This window comes from Apostichopus japonicus, chromosome 13, assembly GCF_037975245.1.
Source record: "Apostichopus japonicus isolate 1M-3 chromosome 13, ASM3797524v1, whole genome shotgun sequence".
Lineage (NCBI taxonomy): Eukaryota > Metazoa > Echinodermata > Holothuroidea > Aspidochirotida > Stichopodidae > Apostichopus > Apostichopus japonicus.
In genome coordinates, this window is record NC_092573.1 from 7223873 (window position 1) to 7245027 (window position 21155).

Consider the following 21155-nt stretch of genomic DNA (forward strand, 5'->3'; position numbering starts at 1 on the left):
GTGTACAAGAGGGGAAGGTGTACGAGAGGGGGAGGTGTACGAGAGGGGGAGGTGTACAAGAGGGGGAGGTGTACGAGAGGGAGAGGTGTACGAGGGGGACAGGTGTACGAGAGGGTTAGGTGTACGAGAGAGGGAGGTGTACAAGAGGGGGAGGTGTACGAGAGGGGTAGGTGTACGAGAGGGGAGGTATACGAGAGGGGGAGGTGTAAGAGAGGGGGAGGTGTAGGAGAGGGGGAGGTGTAGGAGAGGGGGAGGTGTACAAGAGAGGGAGGTGTACGAGAGGGGGAGGTGTACGAGAGGGACAGGTGTACGAGAGGGACAGGTGTACGAGAGGGACAGGTGTACGAGAGAGGGAGGTGTACGAGAGAGGGAGGTGTACGAGAGGGGGAGGTGTACGAGAGGGGTATGTGTACGAGAGGGGAGGTATACGAGAGGGGGAGGTGTAAGAGAGGGGGGAGGTGTAGGGTATCTCAAAATCAGCCGTTACTCCCACTACTGCCATCCTGAGGAGAACAGAATGCAACACATCACTGGCTAGACAAATTGTATGAGACCATTAATGTAGACAGTATTAGTGCTAACATGCTAAAAGTTCTCATCTCACAAAAGGCAGTATGTAAGCCAATCAACATTAGACACAAAAGATAAAATAACCATATGTGACCACTTTTTATATCTCTCTGGTACTTTGGGAACAAATGAGAATACCTTTAAATACACCCCACAAAGGCAGTACGTAAGCTAATCATCATTAGACACAAAGGCAGTAAAAAATCATCATTAGACACAAAGGCACTTACGTAAGCCAATCATCATTAGTCACAAAGATTACATAACTATATGTGACCACTTTTTATATCTCTCTGGTACTTTGGGAACAAATGAGAATACCTTTAAATACATCTCTTTTTGTGGAAATATGAGTGCTCAAATCAAATCTTTTCACACTGACAAACCTTTTCAAAACTGCATTCAATTAATTAAAGAAATGACAGAGATCTATGCTTGATTCATCGTATCTGTAGGTGGAAAGATGAAATTATCAAAACACTATGATTGATTCTTTCAAGATGACGTTCTTCATATTAACAGGAAATCATTCAAAGCACCGAGAAAAAATTTCCAGGAAAAAAAAGAAAACTAAGATGACATCATTTTTGTTAAGTAATGATAGCTGACATTTAAATCCCTTAATGATTTACTTTGATTTGATTAAAAGGTTTTGGTAGTTCTCTAAGGGTGCTTTTACACTAGATCCAGATTAGATCTCCTGACTTTATCTTTCGATCATCTCTCAATGGGGTAAACTTATACATTGATCCGGACACATTTACACATTTGCGTTGTACTCTGATCCTGCCCCCGCTATTCACCGGATGTTGGTAAAAAATGGGATTGGAAATTCAAATGTGTCATGCACAGCCGCGGATCGCATAGTACGTATACTCCAAAACTTTCGTTGTCATGGTGTATAGACTTTAGGGTGACAATACTATGCTATGCACGGCCCACACGCAGTCAATCTACGTAGGAATTAGCACATGCATGATACAGGACTGGGATTTCACGTGAGAATGCATGTGACGTAATGAGGATATCTCGGGCCACAGTTGATGCAGGAGTGTTTACATTGCACAGTTGATTTCGACATCCGGATCTGATAATTGGTCTCTGCCAGCAGCAAAAGAGGAGGATCAGATCCGATCTGAACTGCGTTTACACGACAGCGTTGATCTCGACGTCAGGATCAGATCCTGATGTAGAGATCTGATCTGGATTCTAGTGTAATAGCAGCCTTATTAATCATCAATAATAATGTTCATTCACTATCTGCCACTCAATACTTCACTAATGCCTTTGGAGCGTCACATGTGACTTATTGGACAACCTAAGATTCATTCTTGTGCTGGCTTTCATCAAATATCTTTAGGATTCAATTGCAAAATGGTCAAATTGCATTGATCCAAGATCCATGACAACTTTTGTACACCTATTAATTTTTCACTGTCGTCAGTATTTGACTCAAAATATGCCAGCAAACGAGACAAACATCACCCCTGCTTAATTTCAAGTAGCATTTTTCTGTTTTTTCTCTAAATCTGTTTTGCACACTGAGAAATTTAATTGTCTTTCCTAGCAATCCTTAATGGCTGTTGGCTGGAAATTACTCTGGGAATCAAAACCTTTAGACAAGCAGATATTCTAGCAAATTCAGCATGCTAAAATATGGCTAACACTGATAGCTTTTAATACTACTTTAATAGTTTACAATATGATAATGCTCAGTTAAAACTCCATAAACCTCATAATAATCTGAAATTGAGCATACAGTCTTACTAACATGTATATCCAGTTATACCTGGCTTTATATGGCCAGATAAAACTTAATCTGTATATCATGAATAATTCCATATCCAGTTTAATATTTCTGGCTTTATATGGCCAGATAAAAGTTAATCTGCATATCTGGAATAACTCCATATCCAATTATATCTGGCTTTATATGGCCAGATAAAAGTTAATCTGCATATCTGGAATAACTCCATATCCAGTTATATCTCGCTTTATATGACAAGATAAAACTTAATCTGTATATCTGTAGTAACTCCATATCCTGTTATATCTGCCTTTACATGGCCAGATAAAACTTAATCTGCATATCTGGAATAACTCCATATCCAGTTATATCTGGCTTTATATGACAAGATAAAACTTAATCTGTATATCTGTAGTAACTCCATATCCTGTTATATCTGCCTTTACATGGCCAGATAAAACTTAATCTGTATATCTGTAATAACTCCATATCCAGTTATATACGGCTTATTATGGCCAGCTAAACTTGAATCAATTATTCCCCGATTTTGCCATCAAATAACTTTACCTTTTCTTGTTGTTGTTGTTGTTTATGTTGGTACATTATGAGTCAGTTTCATTCATTTCAATGTTTATAATCTGAGAGACAACCCAAGAATATGACTTTCACCTTAGCTTTCTCTAAAAGGTTGTGTGTAATTTAAAATTACACGCAATACAGTCCTGACATTTCGATGATCGAATGAGGTAAAAACCATGACAATTGACTGACATCGATTCTTTGATTCCAGCTGACATGTTCACTATATAGCTTTACGTTTTGTAATCACACACTCCCATCTAGGCAAGTATTAAGTTAATACTGCCAAGTACTAACTACCTTTTCTGGTCCACCATCAGATAAATTATCTTTGCCACTTATACATGATAAGATAGATGTGTATGAAAACAGTATGTTTAATACAAGCATACAAGGAATACCTAATTCCTAAATCAATCATACTGTACCACATATTTGGCAGTCAGTTTCAAAGTACAAGTGGAAACATTAAGTAACTCTCAGGGCACTAATCATGTATATACCTATATACTTTATAAAAAACCATATAGGATTTCTTATTTACAATGTGTCCTCTCCACGAAAAAAGCAACCTTTGAAGAAATGGCATACTTTCATGTACTTTATAGAAAGCTATGTACTGTAGCTTACATTGAAATAAAGAACTAATGACGCAAACTAGGAGGAAATTGAATCTCAACAGATTAACGTCAAAACCAAACCCAACTTTGCATCATAATTCAGATACTGTAGCTAGTTAAGTGAAACTGCCCAATTATGATTCTAAAATCCATGAATATCTTGCACAGTCGTTTAAAATTGTGTAATTAGTCGGCACACATAGAAGGTGTCTGCTAGAAATTAGTTTTGAGAACGAGCCGAGTTTGTCCTTGGGAGAACGTTTCACGAACCAACCTCTGCAGCGGCCAGCTGCACGCGTCTGTGGGAACATTAGCAATGGAGAATCAATAGAAAAGTAGCATTTGATCTATGACCACTGAGGTTCACCAAGAGTGCTCATAAAGACACAGCCGACATGATACTTAAACAATCAATGGAGTATGCTGGTATTGTCATAGAAAAACAGATAGAAACAAATTTATGTGCTAAACAGAGATGTTTAAATATATGCAACATGGGTTTAACAGTAAATCTTATCCTAGTTAACTAGCATGTATGTATGTATGTATGTATGTATGTATATTAGATCCTCCTGCAAGGAGGAACTCGCGAAGAAGCCTAATTGGCTTATCAAAGCCGCAAGCTGACCGAAGTCAGTCTCTCACATTCTTCTTTAACGTCCATGATTATGAATTGTTAATTGTCAACAACTCTGTAACTGGACGACATACATTAATCTGGGAGTGACTCGAACCGGGGACCTAATGATTGGAAGGCACCGGTTTTAACATGATTATGCACCCATTTTCATTGCAACATGATAAATTTGTTCAATCTGGGAGGGACTGAAACTTTGGGTACTAACTTGATTGACTTCATTGGCTGCTTTTATTTATTAATATTGGGCTTAATAAGCCTTTCCGTACCACTAAATTGGAAGTTCAGAGGTCTCTTAGATTGGTCACTCTGAATCCATGCATGCTTGCAGTGTTTGCAAAGTAGATAACAATGGAACTACAGTAGGACGAATACCGTAATCGTTCTGTTGTTTGGTTTTTCGTGCCCAGGTTCTTTACTGGCTGACTTTTCTTTAAAAAATACCATAATCATTTGGCTACACTTTTTCAAAACTTTAAGAGCTTTTGATTCGGAGTAAAATCACCACTGAAAGTCTCAACCATTTGGGTTTTTATTTATGCAATGCAATGTAATGCCCAATGCAAAGGTATGAATAAAACATCTGGAAAATAGTAACAAAAATACACCTCCTAAATACATCCCAGTAAGTTCCAAATTGATTTTCAATAATGTAGATTATTAACAGCAAGTAGGCTGAGTTCAGAGGGAGGGAATTTTTTTTCATATATACGAACGATATTTCCGACATTTGATGATTCCATGATTTTTAATCTGGCTGAGAAATCAGATTTGACACTGATGACATCTCCAGCCTTCACACAGAGTAGGAAGCAGTTCCCTTGTGTACGTGGACGATAATTTCCAGAAAACAACCATACCTTCACAGGGATGAGACTGAGCCAGGGAAAAAAAATCTGAAATTTATCAATCGCCGTCCTGGGGGAGGGGTTTAAGGGGAGGGGGTGTCCCCCTCCCCTTTAGAATTTTTTTGTCAGGTAAGAAGGGCTTAAATGCAAAATGGTGGACTCTAGATGGAATCTATCACATCACATAACTCGCCAAAAAAGTGTGGAATTTCTGCTTGTATAATTTATCCATTAGCTTTTTTGAACCAAAAAAAGGCTTCTTTGCTTGCTTTGTGCTACTTGATTCCACCACTGGTCAAATTCGGTGTTCCTTCCCTTGACAGTCCAGCATGTTCGGCAAAAAAAAATAAATAAATAAAAAAAATAAATAAATAAAAAAAATTAAATAAAAAAAATAATAACAAATAACAAAAAACGCGAATTACGAGATAAAACGCGAAAATGGAAAAAAAAAAATCGGAAATCCGTGTTTCCGCGGAAGAGTCTCCTGCCTGCCTTCAGAGCAAATCTTTCAACGCACAAACCATCCATCGTGATCATTCCATAATCTTAACTGCATGCTCATTTATATGTAAATCAGAAATCTAAGCAAAAATGAAGAAGTAAAATATATCTTATTATTATCTACTGCAAAAAGACAAACAGCAGAAGCCAGTTTCGAGGATGCCGAATTCAACATCCAACTCTAATTAATTCTTTAGAGTCAGATAGAGTTCGATGCTGGAAGAACTTTTTTAAACTAATTAGAAATCTGACACACATTTTTCAAATTTTAACATACAGAATTTATTTGATTATCTGCAAGCCTTGAGGGATACAGACAGTCTATATTCTTATTTTAGTGCTCTTGCTGTAAGTTTGTTCACATGATGATTTGATTATCATTTTTTATGACCTAAATCAATGCAACGTCAGTCCATTCAGATATCATGCGTTAATCATAATCTGCTATGCACGTTTCATTCGCATCATCGATACATCCAAAACTTCAGAAACCCACTTGACTGTTTAAACAATTAACTTATCTGAGTTAATCAAATTAAATTTTGTTTTGCTCTTTTGATCAAATTAGTTCACTATAGCTGAATGTTACAGCCAAGGTATGGATACATACATCCTCTCCACTCTTGAATGCAAAGCAGAGGCTTTAGAGGCATCGAAGACTCGTACCCAAACCGCGTGCCGCGCTCTGAAAAATTTCCGTTGCTTGCAAGTGAAGTCTTTTTCTTGTCAGTACAAAATGCAGACAGTTATGAAACGTGGTACCTTCTTATCTTTCATCTGGACCTGAGATGTCCATTGCTGCTGTATGTATACTACTGTGTTGTGGGTATTGACCCTAGCTGCATGTATTGACTGTACACTAGCGTCTAATTACCGACGGTAGCAAGCTGTGTGTATCTTCTGGGATCGATGGTGGTGTCTAACACTTCTGTTACACCTCTTTCGAAACTAGGTCAGATTACAGGCATGAGACGTTTCTTTGTGCGCGAGTCTTCAATGCCTTTAAGCCACAATGATTGTAGGAGTAAACAACAATTAACAGAATAATCACCAGTGTGAAGATATGAGGCCAGATGCAAAGCTTATAAGCCATACTAAATAGTAATGGAATAGCAGGCTCAACACAATAATCTGTGAACACTACCATTAAAACCATGCACCAACTTAATCGATGTTAATTTTGTCAGTGAATCGACGATCCCTTTCGACCTCCTTTTTAAAATTTTAAAGACAAAGTCAAAAACAAATTCATGAACGTCATATTAAGTGTGAAATGATGGTAGAGACTTGACTTGACAGAGCACAAAAAAATCAAAAATTTAATTGAAATCTCCAAAGTCATAATTAGTGAGCGATATTTTCACATGAATCAGCCTGGGGTTATTCTTAAATTGCGTCTGATGTTTTAAAGCCTGGAGACAAACTTCCAGATTAATACGACCTGATTTATATGGCAATTTTGACTTTATCCATCTGGACTTCCTTTCAACTGTTGAATTGTCATCTGCATATATACAGTATTACCGAATGAAAGAAGATCATATTGATTTTTTAACCAAACAAAGAATGATATTGATGAGTCGGTGAATTAACTCATTTCAGACTGCAAACTGACCTTCTGTTTCTTCCCACTAATGGGTTCATCACTGCTCGTAATGCATTTTCAATTAGTCACTCGACAACTTGGCAGCAGTAACTATAAAGTTACCATCATGCTTGAAACCTTGAAACAAGACACCACAACCACGTCAAGTTTCTCTCATTACTGAGCAGTCAAAAAATTATACGTTTATACGATATTTATTAAAGTCATAAAATTGTAAGATTATTTCAGAACATAATGTTATTTTCATCCCTGCTTGGCATCAACTTGGGATCTACATCAAGAAGTACCTATAGTATGCAAATCCCAGGCAATTTCACACAGTATAACACCACAAATAGCTCTAATTAGCAACAAGTACAATGTAAGCAACACACATAGGCAGTTAATACCTCAATTCCTCTATATGAAACATTTGCAAACAGTAACCTCAAACCTGACAGATACCTCAGTAGGTAAATAGATCTTACATGTGTATGCACATCTGGTCACCTCCACAAAGCCAAACCTGCAGAATCAGATCTTCTATACAGACTTTTAGTAAAAGCAATTTATAAAATCCTGGCGTCAAGTCTGCAATACCTACAATGTCTTCAGATAGGTCGCTCTGCTTTGGCCCCATGGTTAAGTATGCTCAAATTACTTAGATTTTTAAAGGACTTTCTTGAATAGGCTTTTTCTCCTGTCAGATTCTGCTGACAGACTAGGAAAATATATTAGGCCTACCCAAATAAATCTATCCAGAGGGAGAAAAAACAATTACAGATGGGTTCTCTCCTGGAACGATTTGGTGATAGAGTGTTCAGGCCTAGCGAATTATGTGTCATGCACAGTTCTACATCCTGTGGTACAGCAGCTTTTACCTCATACTAAGTCACCTCTGTATATTACTGTAGTTGATTCAATTCCTACACAACAAAGACTGCTAACATTCAGGACTTTTAATCACTCATTCTCCAAAGTGAAATTACCTCAAGTAACTTGCGAGTTTCTCCACTGAGATTAATAAAGAGAGGCAAGTCATCTTTGACCCAAGTCGTCCCTGAGTGACTCAAGTCATAAGTGACTCTAGTCACTGACTCATGACTCACTCAAATTACTGAAGAATTGACTTCAGCTATGAAGATCACAGGAAATGACTCAACCACAAATGAATAATTTGTCATGCCTCTTGAGGACGAGTGGTGTTATATTATGTTGTCATTTCTAGCAATGCACTCAAAAACAGAGCAGAGAGCACTGTGCATCAGTATGGGAGCTGATATGTACTGTAGCATAAATAAAATCGTTCCACTCCCCTGCTTTTGTAATCAGCTTTTAGCCGGTTACGTCTGATGTTCAATATAAATACACAATATACATCTAGCTTGTGGTATCAGTAAACGATTGACGGTGTATTAACATAACATCTATGATCTGCAATGAATTTGAGATACAGTTACATGAGTTTTACCTTCCTGCTTGAGAACATAATGCTATTCACCAGTTTTATTATTTAGTACTTACCAGAAGGTCCCTCCAACTTTGCCTTTTTTACTGTAGAGAGAAAGAAAAAGAAACCAAACATTAAAAAAACTCATATTTTCATTCTGTTTTCTACTCCTACTTCTTTGTTTTGAAATATTTTATTCAATTTTGTCTTGACGAAACAGACCTTTCATCTATGCTCTATAGATTTTTAAATGTCAAGTGAAATAAAAGCAAACAAACATGGTTTGCTCAATATTGCAATCAATCCCTAAAAAAATTGAATTGTTCACGTTTTATTCTTGAGGACACATTCTCATATGTTACCATAGAAACATAGCTTAACAGGTTCTTTCTATAGGCAACTTGATTCCAAAGTAAGACACACAACAACATGTGGTATCACTTAAGCACTGACAAACCAGAAGTAGAAGTTAAGAAGAGGACAGTTAAAGGTTGTGCATGAAGACTCGCGCAAAAAGAAACGTCTAAAGCCAGTAATTTGACCTAGTTTCGAATGAGGTGTAACAGAAGTGTTAAACACCACCAACGATCCCAGAAAATAGACAAACAGCTTGCTACCGTCGGTAATTAGGCACTAGTGTACAGTCAATACATACAGCTGCGGTCAATACCCACAGCACAGTATACAAACGATACAGCGATGAACACCTCAGGTCCAGCTAAAGATAACAATTAAGGTATCACGTTTCATTACTGTCTGCATTTTGTAGCGACACGAACAAAACGTCACTTGCAAGTAACAGAAAGTTAACTTTTCCAGATGGCCGCACCCGGTTTGGGGCGAGTCTTCAATGCCTTTCATCCAAACAGACTACAGCATTGTCTTACTTGTCACAAATGGTTGAAAGAGTCAGTAATTTAGTCCTCTGAGGAAGAATTAAATGATGTTATGAACAGAACTAATGTATTGAAACAACTAGTCTGCATCCGCTGATAAACAAAATGAAAACTTGATGAATATGTTAATCCTCGTCCATAAATCAAACAGAAGATGACGTTAGTATTTACACAGGAGTGTGCTTATATCCAAATACCCTGCAATATTAAACTAACATCATCAATAAACACACACACTGTCCCACCTTTCACAGCTGTCTTCATTACGATGCCAAACCAAATGCCCTTTCTCTTTAGTTGCTATGTTGTCAATTAAGCTTCTCGGACCCGAAAGCAGCTAACGACTACAAAAATCAATGGGACACTACTATACGCTGTGTCTAACTATATCGGTCATATTATTAGACCGATGTTCTACACTGGATTAGTAGATCATGTGCAGTGTGTTGCTAATGTCATGTGATCGGTACATATCAGTCTGAATAGCATCTAGCATCCAAAAACAGACTGAACCCAGGAATTTGATTTAATTTGATTCTTTACTAGCCTCCTTTTTTCCAAGAGCTTTAATATTTTGAAGGCTATATGTGTCAGATGACTTTCCATCCATGCTTTTAGTCGTGGCTGGTTGAAGGAGCCAATCGTGGACGTCAGGAATGAAATTTTGCCGATGGGTATAGGATACGGAGGGTGACAAATAGTCTCAAATTTTTCTCAATAGGTTGATTAAAGCAGCAGTACAACCAGCCGAGACCATCATAAAAATTCACAGCCACGCTTGCAAATAGTCAGGCATACACACTGAATGGAGTACCGCTGATCATCAGGTCAAGCAAGACATTAAAGGTGTGCTGTATTGGCCCCAAATATGCTAGATATTCAAATATGGTCACCGTTGGGCAAAATTCTTAAACTGTTCTTATTACAACCTTTGAGGAAATTTTCCTCACTGGGACATCCAGTCATCTTGTGTGTTCCTTAAAATTGTCTGAGAGTCAATTTGGCGAGTAAAGACCTCCAGGAAATTACTTTTTGAAAACATCTAGCAATTACAGTTGCTATAATTTGGGGCCTATACTGACTACCTTCAAAGGTAATCATCAAGTTGATTGATAAAAAAAAGGACAAACTTTACTGAATGCAACCTCTAACACAGTATCAGAAAAAGCAAGGTCAGTGAACACTCTTCAGTGTTATGAAAAAAGATTACCCCTTCATGACTAGACTCTTAAGTAAATTGAGAGTGCTGATGTTGTGAGGAGACAGGCAAGTAAGGAGTTGAATTAAATATAAGCCCATACAGAAGAGGAAGCTCACAATAAGACCATCTGATGATTGTATGTTAAATTGTTTTAATTTAAAGCAGGTTATTTGTTCTCTGATAATGAACACTATAGGGTTTGACACTCTTAGTAGTTTGTGGTAGCTTGCCATGACTTAAGTAGTGGAATTGATTTTAGGTCATATGAAAACAGTAGATAAATTGAAAGAGATGAAAATGTATACAGCTTAAATAAAGCTACATTATGTAAAAGGATTAAGAGTAACTTTTCTGAAACACACCGATACACTGCATTTCTTCTACATATGAGGAATTAAAGTTTCTCCCAATAAAGCTGTATTTTTGTTAGATTCTCACTTTGGATAATTTATGCCATGCCTTGTGACACATTTACAAGTTTCAGCAGGATATTCTTCAATAATCTATAATCTATTTAAACGATGTGTCTGTTATATTCGTTGAGCTATATTCCTGATTAGTGAGTATCATATTTCAGTAGAATCAATCTTATGCCCCTCAAATATAATGTAAACAGTTTTTTATTTGATTTGCAAACCACTGAATTAGTATGAGACTCAATTTCATTGTTTTAATGTGGTATTGCACTTATGGTTCAGAGCTATTACTATTAAAAAATGTTGTAATTATAATTTGGACCCCCCTCCCCCTCCCTCTTCCCTTAAATCAGATCTCCTTCCTTGTCTCAACCTTCATTTATCATTATTATCATTATTTATCATTAACAAATAATGATTTCTTACCAATATTACACAATTTACCCAACCATATAATATATACTGCTTTCTTCATCCCCCCATAGCTATCTAAATATTTTGGTAATCTATTTCGGGTTTTGACTATAAAATTATCTAAACTCAACAGCAGCTGTGTTTGAATAATACTCTTAATAATATCATCAAACAGTGAGCTAGCTGCATCAGATTAAAGGGAGGGCGGATGGGATGTCACAAGAAAATTCTGCTCAGTTTTGTGTGTATATTTGATCAACTCGAGCTTAGCATGATCACAGTTTTCTAACATCACTGAAACTTAAAAGTTGTGCATTATAGATGACACTGCACCCACTGGATCACGCCATGATCTCTGTGGTGGCTACGTGTACTGCCATCGGATGAGTAACCTCCACGATTAAACTGCTCTAGCTGTTGGTGTTATGTAGCAGCAGCAGCGGCATGAGTATTTAATGAGGATTAGACACAACTACTGGTTCATCAACTAAGAAGGTTGTAGTCGATGTCACAACGTTTGTCGTGGCTGCTTAAAATGTATGCTTAGTAACAGAGCTTGATCACCTTCATTAAGGAGTATATAGAAGCATCACTATGTACAGCGCTGCATCCATCATTCATGATATGGTATGTTTGTCTGCCATTTTTAGCAATTCAGGAATGACTAAGTGTGACAGAGATCGCAATTAACATACTGCCAAGCAATCAGCCAAACCAGGCATTATGTCTTCTCATGAATCGCAATATTTCTATGTATGGCTGTTTATAGTACTAGAATCAGTATTAAAGGGATGCTTCAACTCCACACGCACAAAACGATACAGAACCGTTCTCTGGGAAGAACAACTGCTCTATGGATGGTTTGCAATACACTTGTATTTTTATTTGCTTCTTTGTCTGTGAACAATTTAACAACGTCATGGAGGTTCATAACCCTTTTCCTTAAGTTTGGAACATGCAGACATAAACTAGTTCTTGTTCACCGTTTCAGTTTCAAATTTTAGATATTAATTTAATTGGGTTGTACATAAGGAACTTAAGAACCAAACTTTTCTAAACTGTATTTACAACTTTTATCAAACAAACAAAAAATCACACATGAAAATATGTTCCTTCTTCTTGTGAACTGAAGGCATCATATCTGACATGTGCATACGTTGTAAGGGACGTGAAGGACATGCTGGGAAATTGTAAGCAGTTTCTTTTCTTATAAATTAATTTTGAATTGGGTTAAAAGGAACTTAAGAACAAAACCTTTCTAAAGTGTATTTACCACTTTTATAAAAAATACTATAAAAGCACCAAAATATGTTCCTTGTTCTTGTGAACGCAAGGCGAATATGTCTGACATGTGCATACATTGTAATGGAGGTGAAAGGCATGCTGGGAAATTGTAAGCAAGTTTTAATCTTATAAATTAATTTAATTGGGTTGCAAGGAACTTAAGAACCAAACCTTTCTAAAATGTATTTACCACTTTTATCGCAAAGGAACAACCAAACAAAAGTATGTTCCTTCTTCTTGTGAACTCAGGGAGCGGGGAGGGAGAGGGGAGGGTATAATCATCTCTGCTTTATCCTGCTTCTGATGCATGATTTTGATCATTATTTTTCATGTAAAACCTGAAAACTCTCTTTAGAAGCCTAACTTGCTTAAATATGCTAACAGCTGCGACATCTCTAACTCTTTGGGTAAATAATTTACCATTCATTATAAACAATTCATTCTGTTACAAAACAAAGCTATATACTGTACGTCTACTGCATATATATTAACCATTAAAACAAATGATATTAATCAATGCCAATTAATATATAATTATTCAGTTTCTACAGGTATAAATGTACAAACTTCAAAGCAAACCCCTCCAAGGAATGATGCTTTCGAAGTAACTATTTCGACTCTCCTGATATATGTCTAACTGCAAACGTTCAAGCATTTAACGATGTGTAGTGCTGTATAAATCCAGCTACTATTTGCACTAAGTATAACTTTCCTACTCGAGAAGTGTAGTAAGGAGGCAGACACAAGGCTAGAGAAACATTAATCAGTAATGCAGCACAATTTGACTGGAAAAATCTTTAAATTATTCAAATAAATCAAAATCGTCAAGTGTACATAACTTTAAAAATTTCATCTGAGAGTGCACATGAAGCAGTTTGTGTGTCTGATAGTAGTGTGTGTAATTTAGTGTGCAGTGGGCCTCTGCAGTTTCCTCAGTTAAACTATACACCATCATCATCCTTTCCATCATTCAAGGTAAACACTCTCTGGAATGAAACGTCAGAAGCAGATGAGCCTAAGGGGATTCCTTCAAGAGGTTCACTGACTTTAAAAGGGTTTTTTACCATAGCCTGGTGAGTACCCACTCCATTCATGTTAAACAAGGATTGTTTGGCAAGGATCTCCCAGCACTGGCAGCTGAGACCATTTAAAACAGCCAATTCATTGAAGAACTGCAAGAAAGATATAATTATCATCCCCACACACCTTACATTCTTACATGTCTTCCACATTTGGGCAATACCAAGTACAAGAAGCATAACTGTAACTATCCCATTAACTTGGCAGAAAGGTTAGCGATGCTAATAGCCAGTTCATCAGCTTTGGAGAGAAGAGTATACTCTAGGTATTTATCGTAGGTAGCAATGCTATTAGCCAGCCCATCAGCTTTGGAGATAAGGGTATAGGTATATTTCTTAGGTAGCAATGGTAATAGCCAGTCCATCAGCTTTGGAGAGAATGGTATATTGCAGGTATATATCTTAGATAGCAATGATAATAGCCAGTCAACCAGCTTTGGAAGGAATGATATAGGTATATATATCTTAGGTAGCAATGGTAATCGCCAGTCCATCAGCTTTGGAGAGAATGGTATATTGCAGGTATATATCTTAGATAGCAATGATAATAGCCAGTCAACCAGCTTTGGAAGGAATGATATAGGTATATATATCTTAGGTAGCAATGGTAATCGCCAGTCCATCAGCTTTGGAGAGAATGGTATATTGCAGGTATATATCTTAGATAGCAATGATAATAGCCAGTCAACCAGCTTTGGAAGGAATGATATAGGTATATATATCTTAGGTAGCAATGGTAATCGCCAGTCCATCAGCTTTGGAGAGAATGGTATATTGCAGGTATATATCTTAGCTAGCAATGATAATAGCCAGTCAACCAGCTTTGGAAGGAATGATATAGGTATATATATCTTAGGTAGCAATGGTAATCGCCAGTCCATCAGCTTTGGAGAGAATGGTATATTGCAGGTATATATCTTAGATAGCAATGCTAATAGCCAGTCAATCAGCTTTGGAAGGAATGATATAGGTATATATCTTAGATAGCAATGGTAATCGCCAGTCCATCAGCTTTGGAAGGAATGATATAGTTATATATCTTAGGTAGCAATGGTAATAGCCAGTCCATCAGCTTTGGAAGGAATGATATAGGTATATATCGTAGGTAGCAATGGTAATAGCCAGTCCATCAGCTTTGGAAGGAATATCTTAGGTAGCAATGCTAATAGCCAGTCCATCAGCTTTGGAGTTAAAGGTATAGGTATATATCTTAGGTAGCAATGGTAATAGCCAGTCCATCAGCTTCGGAAGGAACGATATAGGTATATATCTTAGGTAGGAATGGTAATAGCCAGCCCATCTGCTTGGGAGAGAAGGGTAAAGGTTGTGATGTTGGAGGTGAAACTATCTACTAGAAATAACAAGGTATCTAATAACCTTCTATCAAAGGATCACCAAGATCACTTACTCCTGCCATAAATGATTAGACACTGTTGTCCAGTTTGCTTGAAAACAAAACTACAAGGGTCAAACATTAGGCCATCTCTTGCTAGAAAAATGACTTGCACCTTGATTTTTATCAAATAAATAAATAATTAAAACAGTTTACAGACAGCTTCTTTCCTCTGTGTTCTATTAGTGTGCATTTACCAGTCTTTCTGAAAGCAGTACTTTCCTTGTAACATCCTCCTCAGGAGGCCAAAGATGTAATAAAAACACTGAGCTACGTACATACAAGTTTTCATCTTTTTTTTCATTAAATTTTGTTTATGTCACAAATTCCCTTCTTCCTGATATCATTCCAAAACAGACAAAACTCATCAAGTCATAAATGCTACAGCCTGCCAGCCAGTCACTTTATGACATGCTTTAGAGATTTGATTCTTATTAATCTTCCTCTCAGCTAGTCAAATGTAATTTTAAGGAAACAGACATCTGGTGAACAAGAACTGCAGAACTATTCAACCTATTACCATATATTCATTCAAATTGTATAATAGTAAAACTTCTGCTGTCAACAAAGAAGCTGGCTCGGTGGATTTTAAGATTCATTAAATCTGAAACTTCTGCCGTTCACATTACAACCGTCAAATAATAAGGCTGAAATATTTATATTGATATGTCACATCTGTTTGGACAAACATAAACTTCAATTTACCAATCGAACTCATAACAGGTCGACCTACTCAGACCGACTTTTGACAAATTTTTCTCCCTATATTTCTACTGAAATCCCATAACCTTACAGTTCATAAATTTCACTAAATTCAAGTTGAATACCAATAATAAATGTATAACTAAGAAACTTGAAAATATCTGAATTGTCGTAAATGATTAAAAAATAATGTCTCTGGATTGAGCAGTAATATTTTCAGAAAGAAAGAAATCATTAGGTACTTATCCTCATAATTTTGTGACGCAATCTGGACGAGAGTTGTAGTCTTATCATTTCGGATCTTAGTTTGAGCATTGACTCGATTGGTTGGGTAAAACACTGTTTAAGGTCTTAAGGTCCCGTCTAGGAACCAGTACCTGTACAACCATACAACCGTACAACGGTACAACCAACGAACAATGGGTATACGGACGAAACGGACAGATAGGGGGAGCAAAGGATGTGAAAAATACGGTGTCTGAAGGTTCAAAATGTGAATCCCGAAAAATCATAGAAAACGGTCAAAAAACGCTGAGCAAATTTTGCTAACAAAACGTGTAGTTTTCTTCCTGGGTGGAAGATTTAAAAAAAAAAAAGTTGAAGGTTTACAGTCTTGTATGAGGCTAATGCCTCCTCACACGACTTTACAACTTAACCCCTGGTCATTGGTAACTTGTCACACCGACACACCAAAGTGTGCACAATTCAATCAATCTCTCCTGGGGCACCACAGTGCACCACATCCACGTGTCCCCCGGGGGACTTCCCATAGGGTGCAGCCACAAACCGGCGCACGCAACTATATTTACAAGTTACCTCGCAGGTCCCCATTTATACACCTGGGTGAAGAGAGGCAACGGAGATAAAGCGCCTTGCCCAAGGACACAAAGCAATGATCTGGCCAGGGCTCGAACCTGTAATCCTTAGATCACAAGTCCACTGCCTTAACCACTTGACCACAACGCCCTTGGAAGGAGGTGTAAGTGGGAGGTGCCCGGGGAGCGAGGGCGGAGTGATAAAATGTTCCAATGTGTAGTATGGTAGATGGAAAAGTGTGCAGATGTGGAGTGGGAGACAGGTAAGAGAGGAGCAAAGTAAATCTTACAGTTTGGCTTAAAATGGGTACCCAAATCAGTTAAAGAATTTTAGAATTGTTATGAGATCTTATATGTTGACTTAACTCTGCTTGAAATGAGACAAAACATTGTACATAAATAACAGGTTTTTATATAGGTTACCACAAATTCTGTCCTAAGTACTGAAAATCTAATCTCATTCAGAAAGAACATGGTTCTTTATTGATTGCATTCATTTAAACGACACATTTGTCATTTAGATCATTTCCAGTTGATTGCAAATTTTCTACTAAATGCCATTTCATCCTTCAACAGGCTCCTTTACTGCTGTTACATGTTACTTTCTGTAACTATATATATAGGAAAAGAAACGTCAATTTTGAAGTACAGTCGTCTATTTATGAACTTTTGAAGTTAAAATACTGTAGAAGTTCAGCCATGCATAATGGGCTAACTGTACATCTCGATGAAGAACAACAAATATGAGAGGTTGGCTAATCATGCTTTAAACATAAAATTTCTTTCAGTCTTTAATTAGTGTTACTTGTGTCTTATAGAACAGTTTGCTGTACAGCACTGTTACTTCTATGTGGAATAGCGAATGAAAGGATGGACGAAAGTTCCTGAAACAGTTCTTCTGAACTTTCCAATTTAAAAGAGGTCAAACGTAAAGTTTAGTAAACCCTTTGCACTTATTGGTAATGATAGACCAAAACGATATCCATAGAAGTATGTAAGAAACTAATTGTGTCTGATAAATTATGGTATTTGGATACAATGGAGACTGAATAAACAAACTTTTATCTATAAACTTTATACATTAAAGGAGTGTTGCAGATTTAGTGTCATTGTACACAAAGTGTTAGTCCTTATATGTAGCAAATATTTATTTTTAAACACCTAAATTTCATTCAAAAAAAGGTTTAACATTAAGAGCTTAATTATTATTTGAAATCCTCATTACCTGAAAAGTGTCAAATCGAAACCTTCTTACGATGGAAGTCTTTCATATTGCAAGCATATTACGAATGATACTCACCAGCCTTGCTACTCTAAAACATTGATTCCGCTACAATGTTTAACCTATACATTGGACACCAATTACATAATTTGTAACTTTGAAGATCCATTCTAAAATTTTAAGCTACCTACACTAGACCATTAACATATTATGAGAACAATGAAAACTCAATTATATAAAAGATTTAAAACATTAAAGATTGTTACATTTAAACCTATCAGCTGATTACACACATAATCAGAGCTATGTTCGAAAATGTAGCAATGCAGTATTGCAGCTTTCAAGAAACACCTTAAAACTCACCTTATGCGTGAAGCTTTCCAGTAGTTCTATTTGACTTTTTTCCATGTTGCGCCTTGAGCACCCTGTAGGGTGGATATGTGCGCATTATAAATCTCTGTTATTATTATTATTAATGCGATGGTCAGTGATCGGTAGTGACCGGTCTCAAAACAGGTCACCAGGTCACTCCTAACGAACAAGAGTGCCAATATTGTGAGGAGATAAGTAAGGGAGGGAGGGGATTAAAGTATTTGACTATAAGTGCAGATATATTTATACATCCTTTTGATGAGACTCATAGATAATGAAAAATAGCAATGGTCATAGGTTCATGCCACGAGTTGCTGTGTCTAATGTCATGTTTACATTACGGATCAGACTCCTGTTGTGTTCAGTATGAAAACAAGATAAATGGGAGTTTGTTTACTAAAAGAAAAGGCGCGCATAAGTCGTGTGATGGGTGTCTAATCATGTGATGGGTAACTACTGTGTCAATTTACATATGTAACAAACGGAAGCTAAAGGTCACCACTGATCTCGTTTAAACCCCAACCTTGGTTTGCATTACACTGAGCACAGGGTTTAATCTTCCCTCTATCCCAGTCTAATCCTTATCTGTGTTTACAAGTACACATCAGACCCACTGCACTTTCTCTAATGTATGTATGCTTATACTCATTAAATGTATATACAACCAACAATGAAGATTCTAATGTATATGTATGTATGTATATGTGATTTTCCCGCAAGCAGGAACTCGCGAAAGAAGCCATGAAGGCTTATAGACTCGCAAGCTGACCGAAGCCAATCTCTCGGCACACATCCATTTAACGTCCATGTCGGGAAGTTGTTATTGAACAACACCCTTGCCAGACGACACACCTTGCTGTCGGCGGGGAATCGAACCGGGGATCTCATGACTGGGAGACGCCGGCGTTAACCACTAGGCTATACACTCCGCCTGTTATGAAAGTTATGAAAGTGGTTTAGACTACAGAACGCAAAGCTCGAGAGATATTCACCAGAGATAGTTAATGCATAATCATTATACTAAGTACTTCACTACAACCCCCCCCCCCCCCCCTCCCTCACTAGACAAAATGTACCAATTTAAATGCTGATATATTGTCTTCCAACAACAACGACTGCTCACACGGTTATATCAGACTGCAGTGTTTACCAATTAACTTGAAGCAACTCTCGACTGTACATACTCACTTTGTACACAAATTCTAAATCATAAGACTACAGTACTAATAACCAAATGGTTTCATCAATTTGGGTTTGTGAGCTCTTGAGACTAATTGTGGATTTTTCAATTAACAAAGACTGTTAACAGTCCTAGTTTGTTTACTGTGCACTTCACATCAGATTCAACCACTGTCACAAGTTGATTAATCACCCAATTCTCTTTACAGAGAAAGAGAGAGAGAGACCATTAACCAGAAACTATAAAAGCAGAGACCTTCCTTTGAGGGGTGCAATCAATGCAGAACAGTCTACTAGCTTTACGTCGAAATTGTTTCAACCAAAGAAGAGAGTATAGGAGCAATAAACAAAATCATTAAAACCCAAGATTGGGTTTAGCAAGTTGGAATTATGTTTGGTTCAAGTCAAATAACATTAAAGGTGAACAATCATACTACAGATGATCTTGGGTATTTGAAAGTTAATGAAGTTGGGATTTAATGAGCATTTTACATTGAAACATGTCCCCACACTAACATAGAATCTACTAATATCCCCCCCCCCCAACCCCTTTAAAATTGTGATCTTGTATGGGCAAGGAAACATAAGTAGAGAGAAGACAACCGCAGAGAAAAGTCTCACTAAAACCATGAAATAATTTGATATTGCAACATCTCTTTCTTTCGAATGTTCACCATACTTTTACCTACTTTCCCATTGACAACACTAGGTGCCACAACAACAATGACTCATTTTTCTTCCCCTATAGCTCAAATGGAAGCATCCATTATAATTGCTTACTTTTTTAAACAAATTGGCATCATTACCCACTGAATTATTAAAATGGAATATCAAAGTGGCCATTTGTTTCTCCTCACTGCATGCATGCATTTAACTTTGATGTTTCATTGCAGTTGAATTCCTTTTTTCTACTGGTGCATTGACATCACTATGGTTTAGTATGACATCAATCTTAAGTAGTAAATTAGTCATGTAAAGCTTCTCGGTACTAGCGTAGGTATATTGCAAGCAGATTCTTATCTATGGCTTGCCATTAATCAATGTTAGCCTTAATACAAACAGTTTTCTAATCCAAAAGGATCTAAAGGAAAGGAAAAGGAAGCCTTTGAAAACAAACATTGAACAGAGACTTAGGTAAAAGATAGCCCTCCGTAGCAAGCAGATAATAATAAGAAGCGTAATCAACTTCTACCACTACTGCCCATCTCTACCAACGTTTGACTGCATTAGCCATCTAATGACAGTCTGTCAATGTTTGGTTGCACAATGTACTGAAACTCATTGGCTATGGTTGCCTAAACAATTACAAGGTTCTCTCTCTGTAGGAACATGATTACCTTATGAGGCTGTCATAGAGAAATAAAGTATGGAAGGATACTAAATGGCTTAATATAATTCATCCCTATCATTCTCATCACATCCCTCCAAGCACCCATCACACTCTTCTATGCAAGCACCCATGACATTCCTCCAAGCAAGCACCCATGATACTCCTCCAAGCATCCATCACACTCCTCCAAGCACCCGCTTCACACTCCTCCAAGCACCCACTTCACACTCCTCCAAGCACCAACAATATATTCCTTCAAAGCACTCATCCCTCCTCTCCTACCTGCACCCGAAATCACTCCACCCCTCTCAG

General features: G+C 37.2%; 1 protein-coding gene across 8 annotated transcripts in view; it reads right to left on the reverse strand.

Moving 5' to 3' along the window:
• The window catches only part of LOC139978211 (protein unc-13 homolog B-like), a 200825-nt gene that overhangs the window by 149075 nt on the left and 30595 nt on the right, over positions 1-21155 (reverse strand). For all 8 annotated transcript variants that reach the window (XM_071988155.1, XM_071988156.1, XM_071988157.1 and 5 more), the window contains exon 2: positions 8615-8644. In XM_071988155.1, the coding sequence (XP_071844256.1) occupies positions 8615-8644 (30 nt within the window). The remainder of the gene's footprint in view (positions 1-8614; positions 8645-21155) is intronic.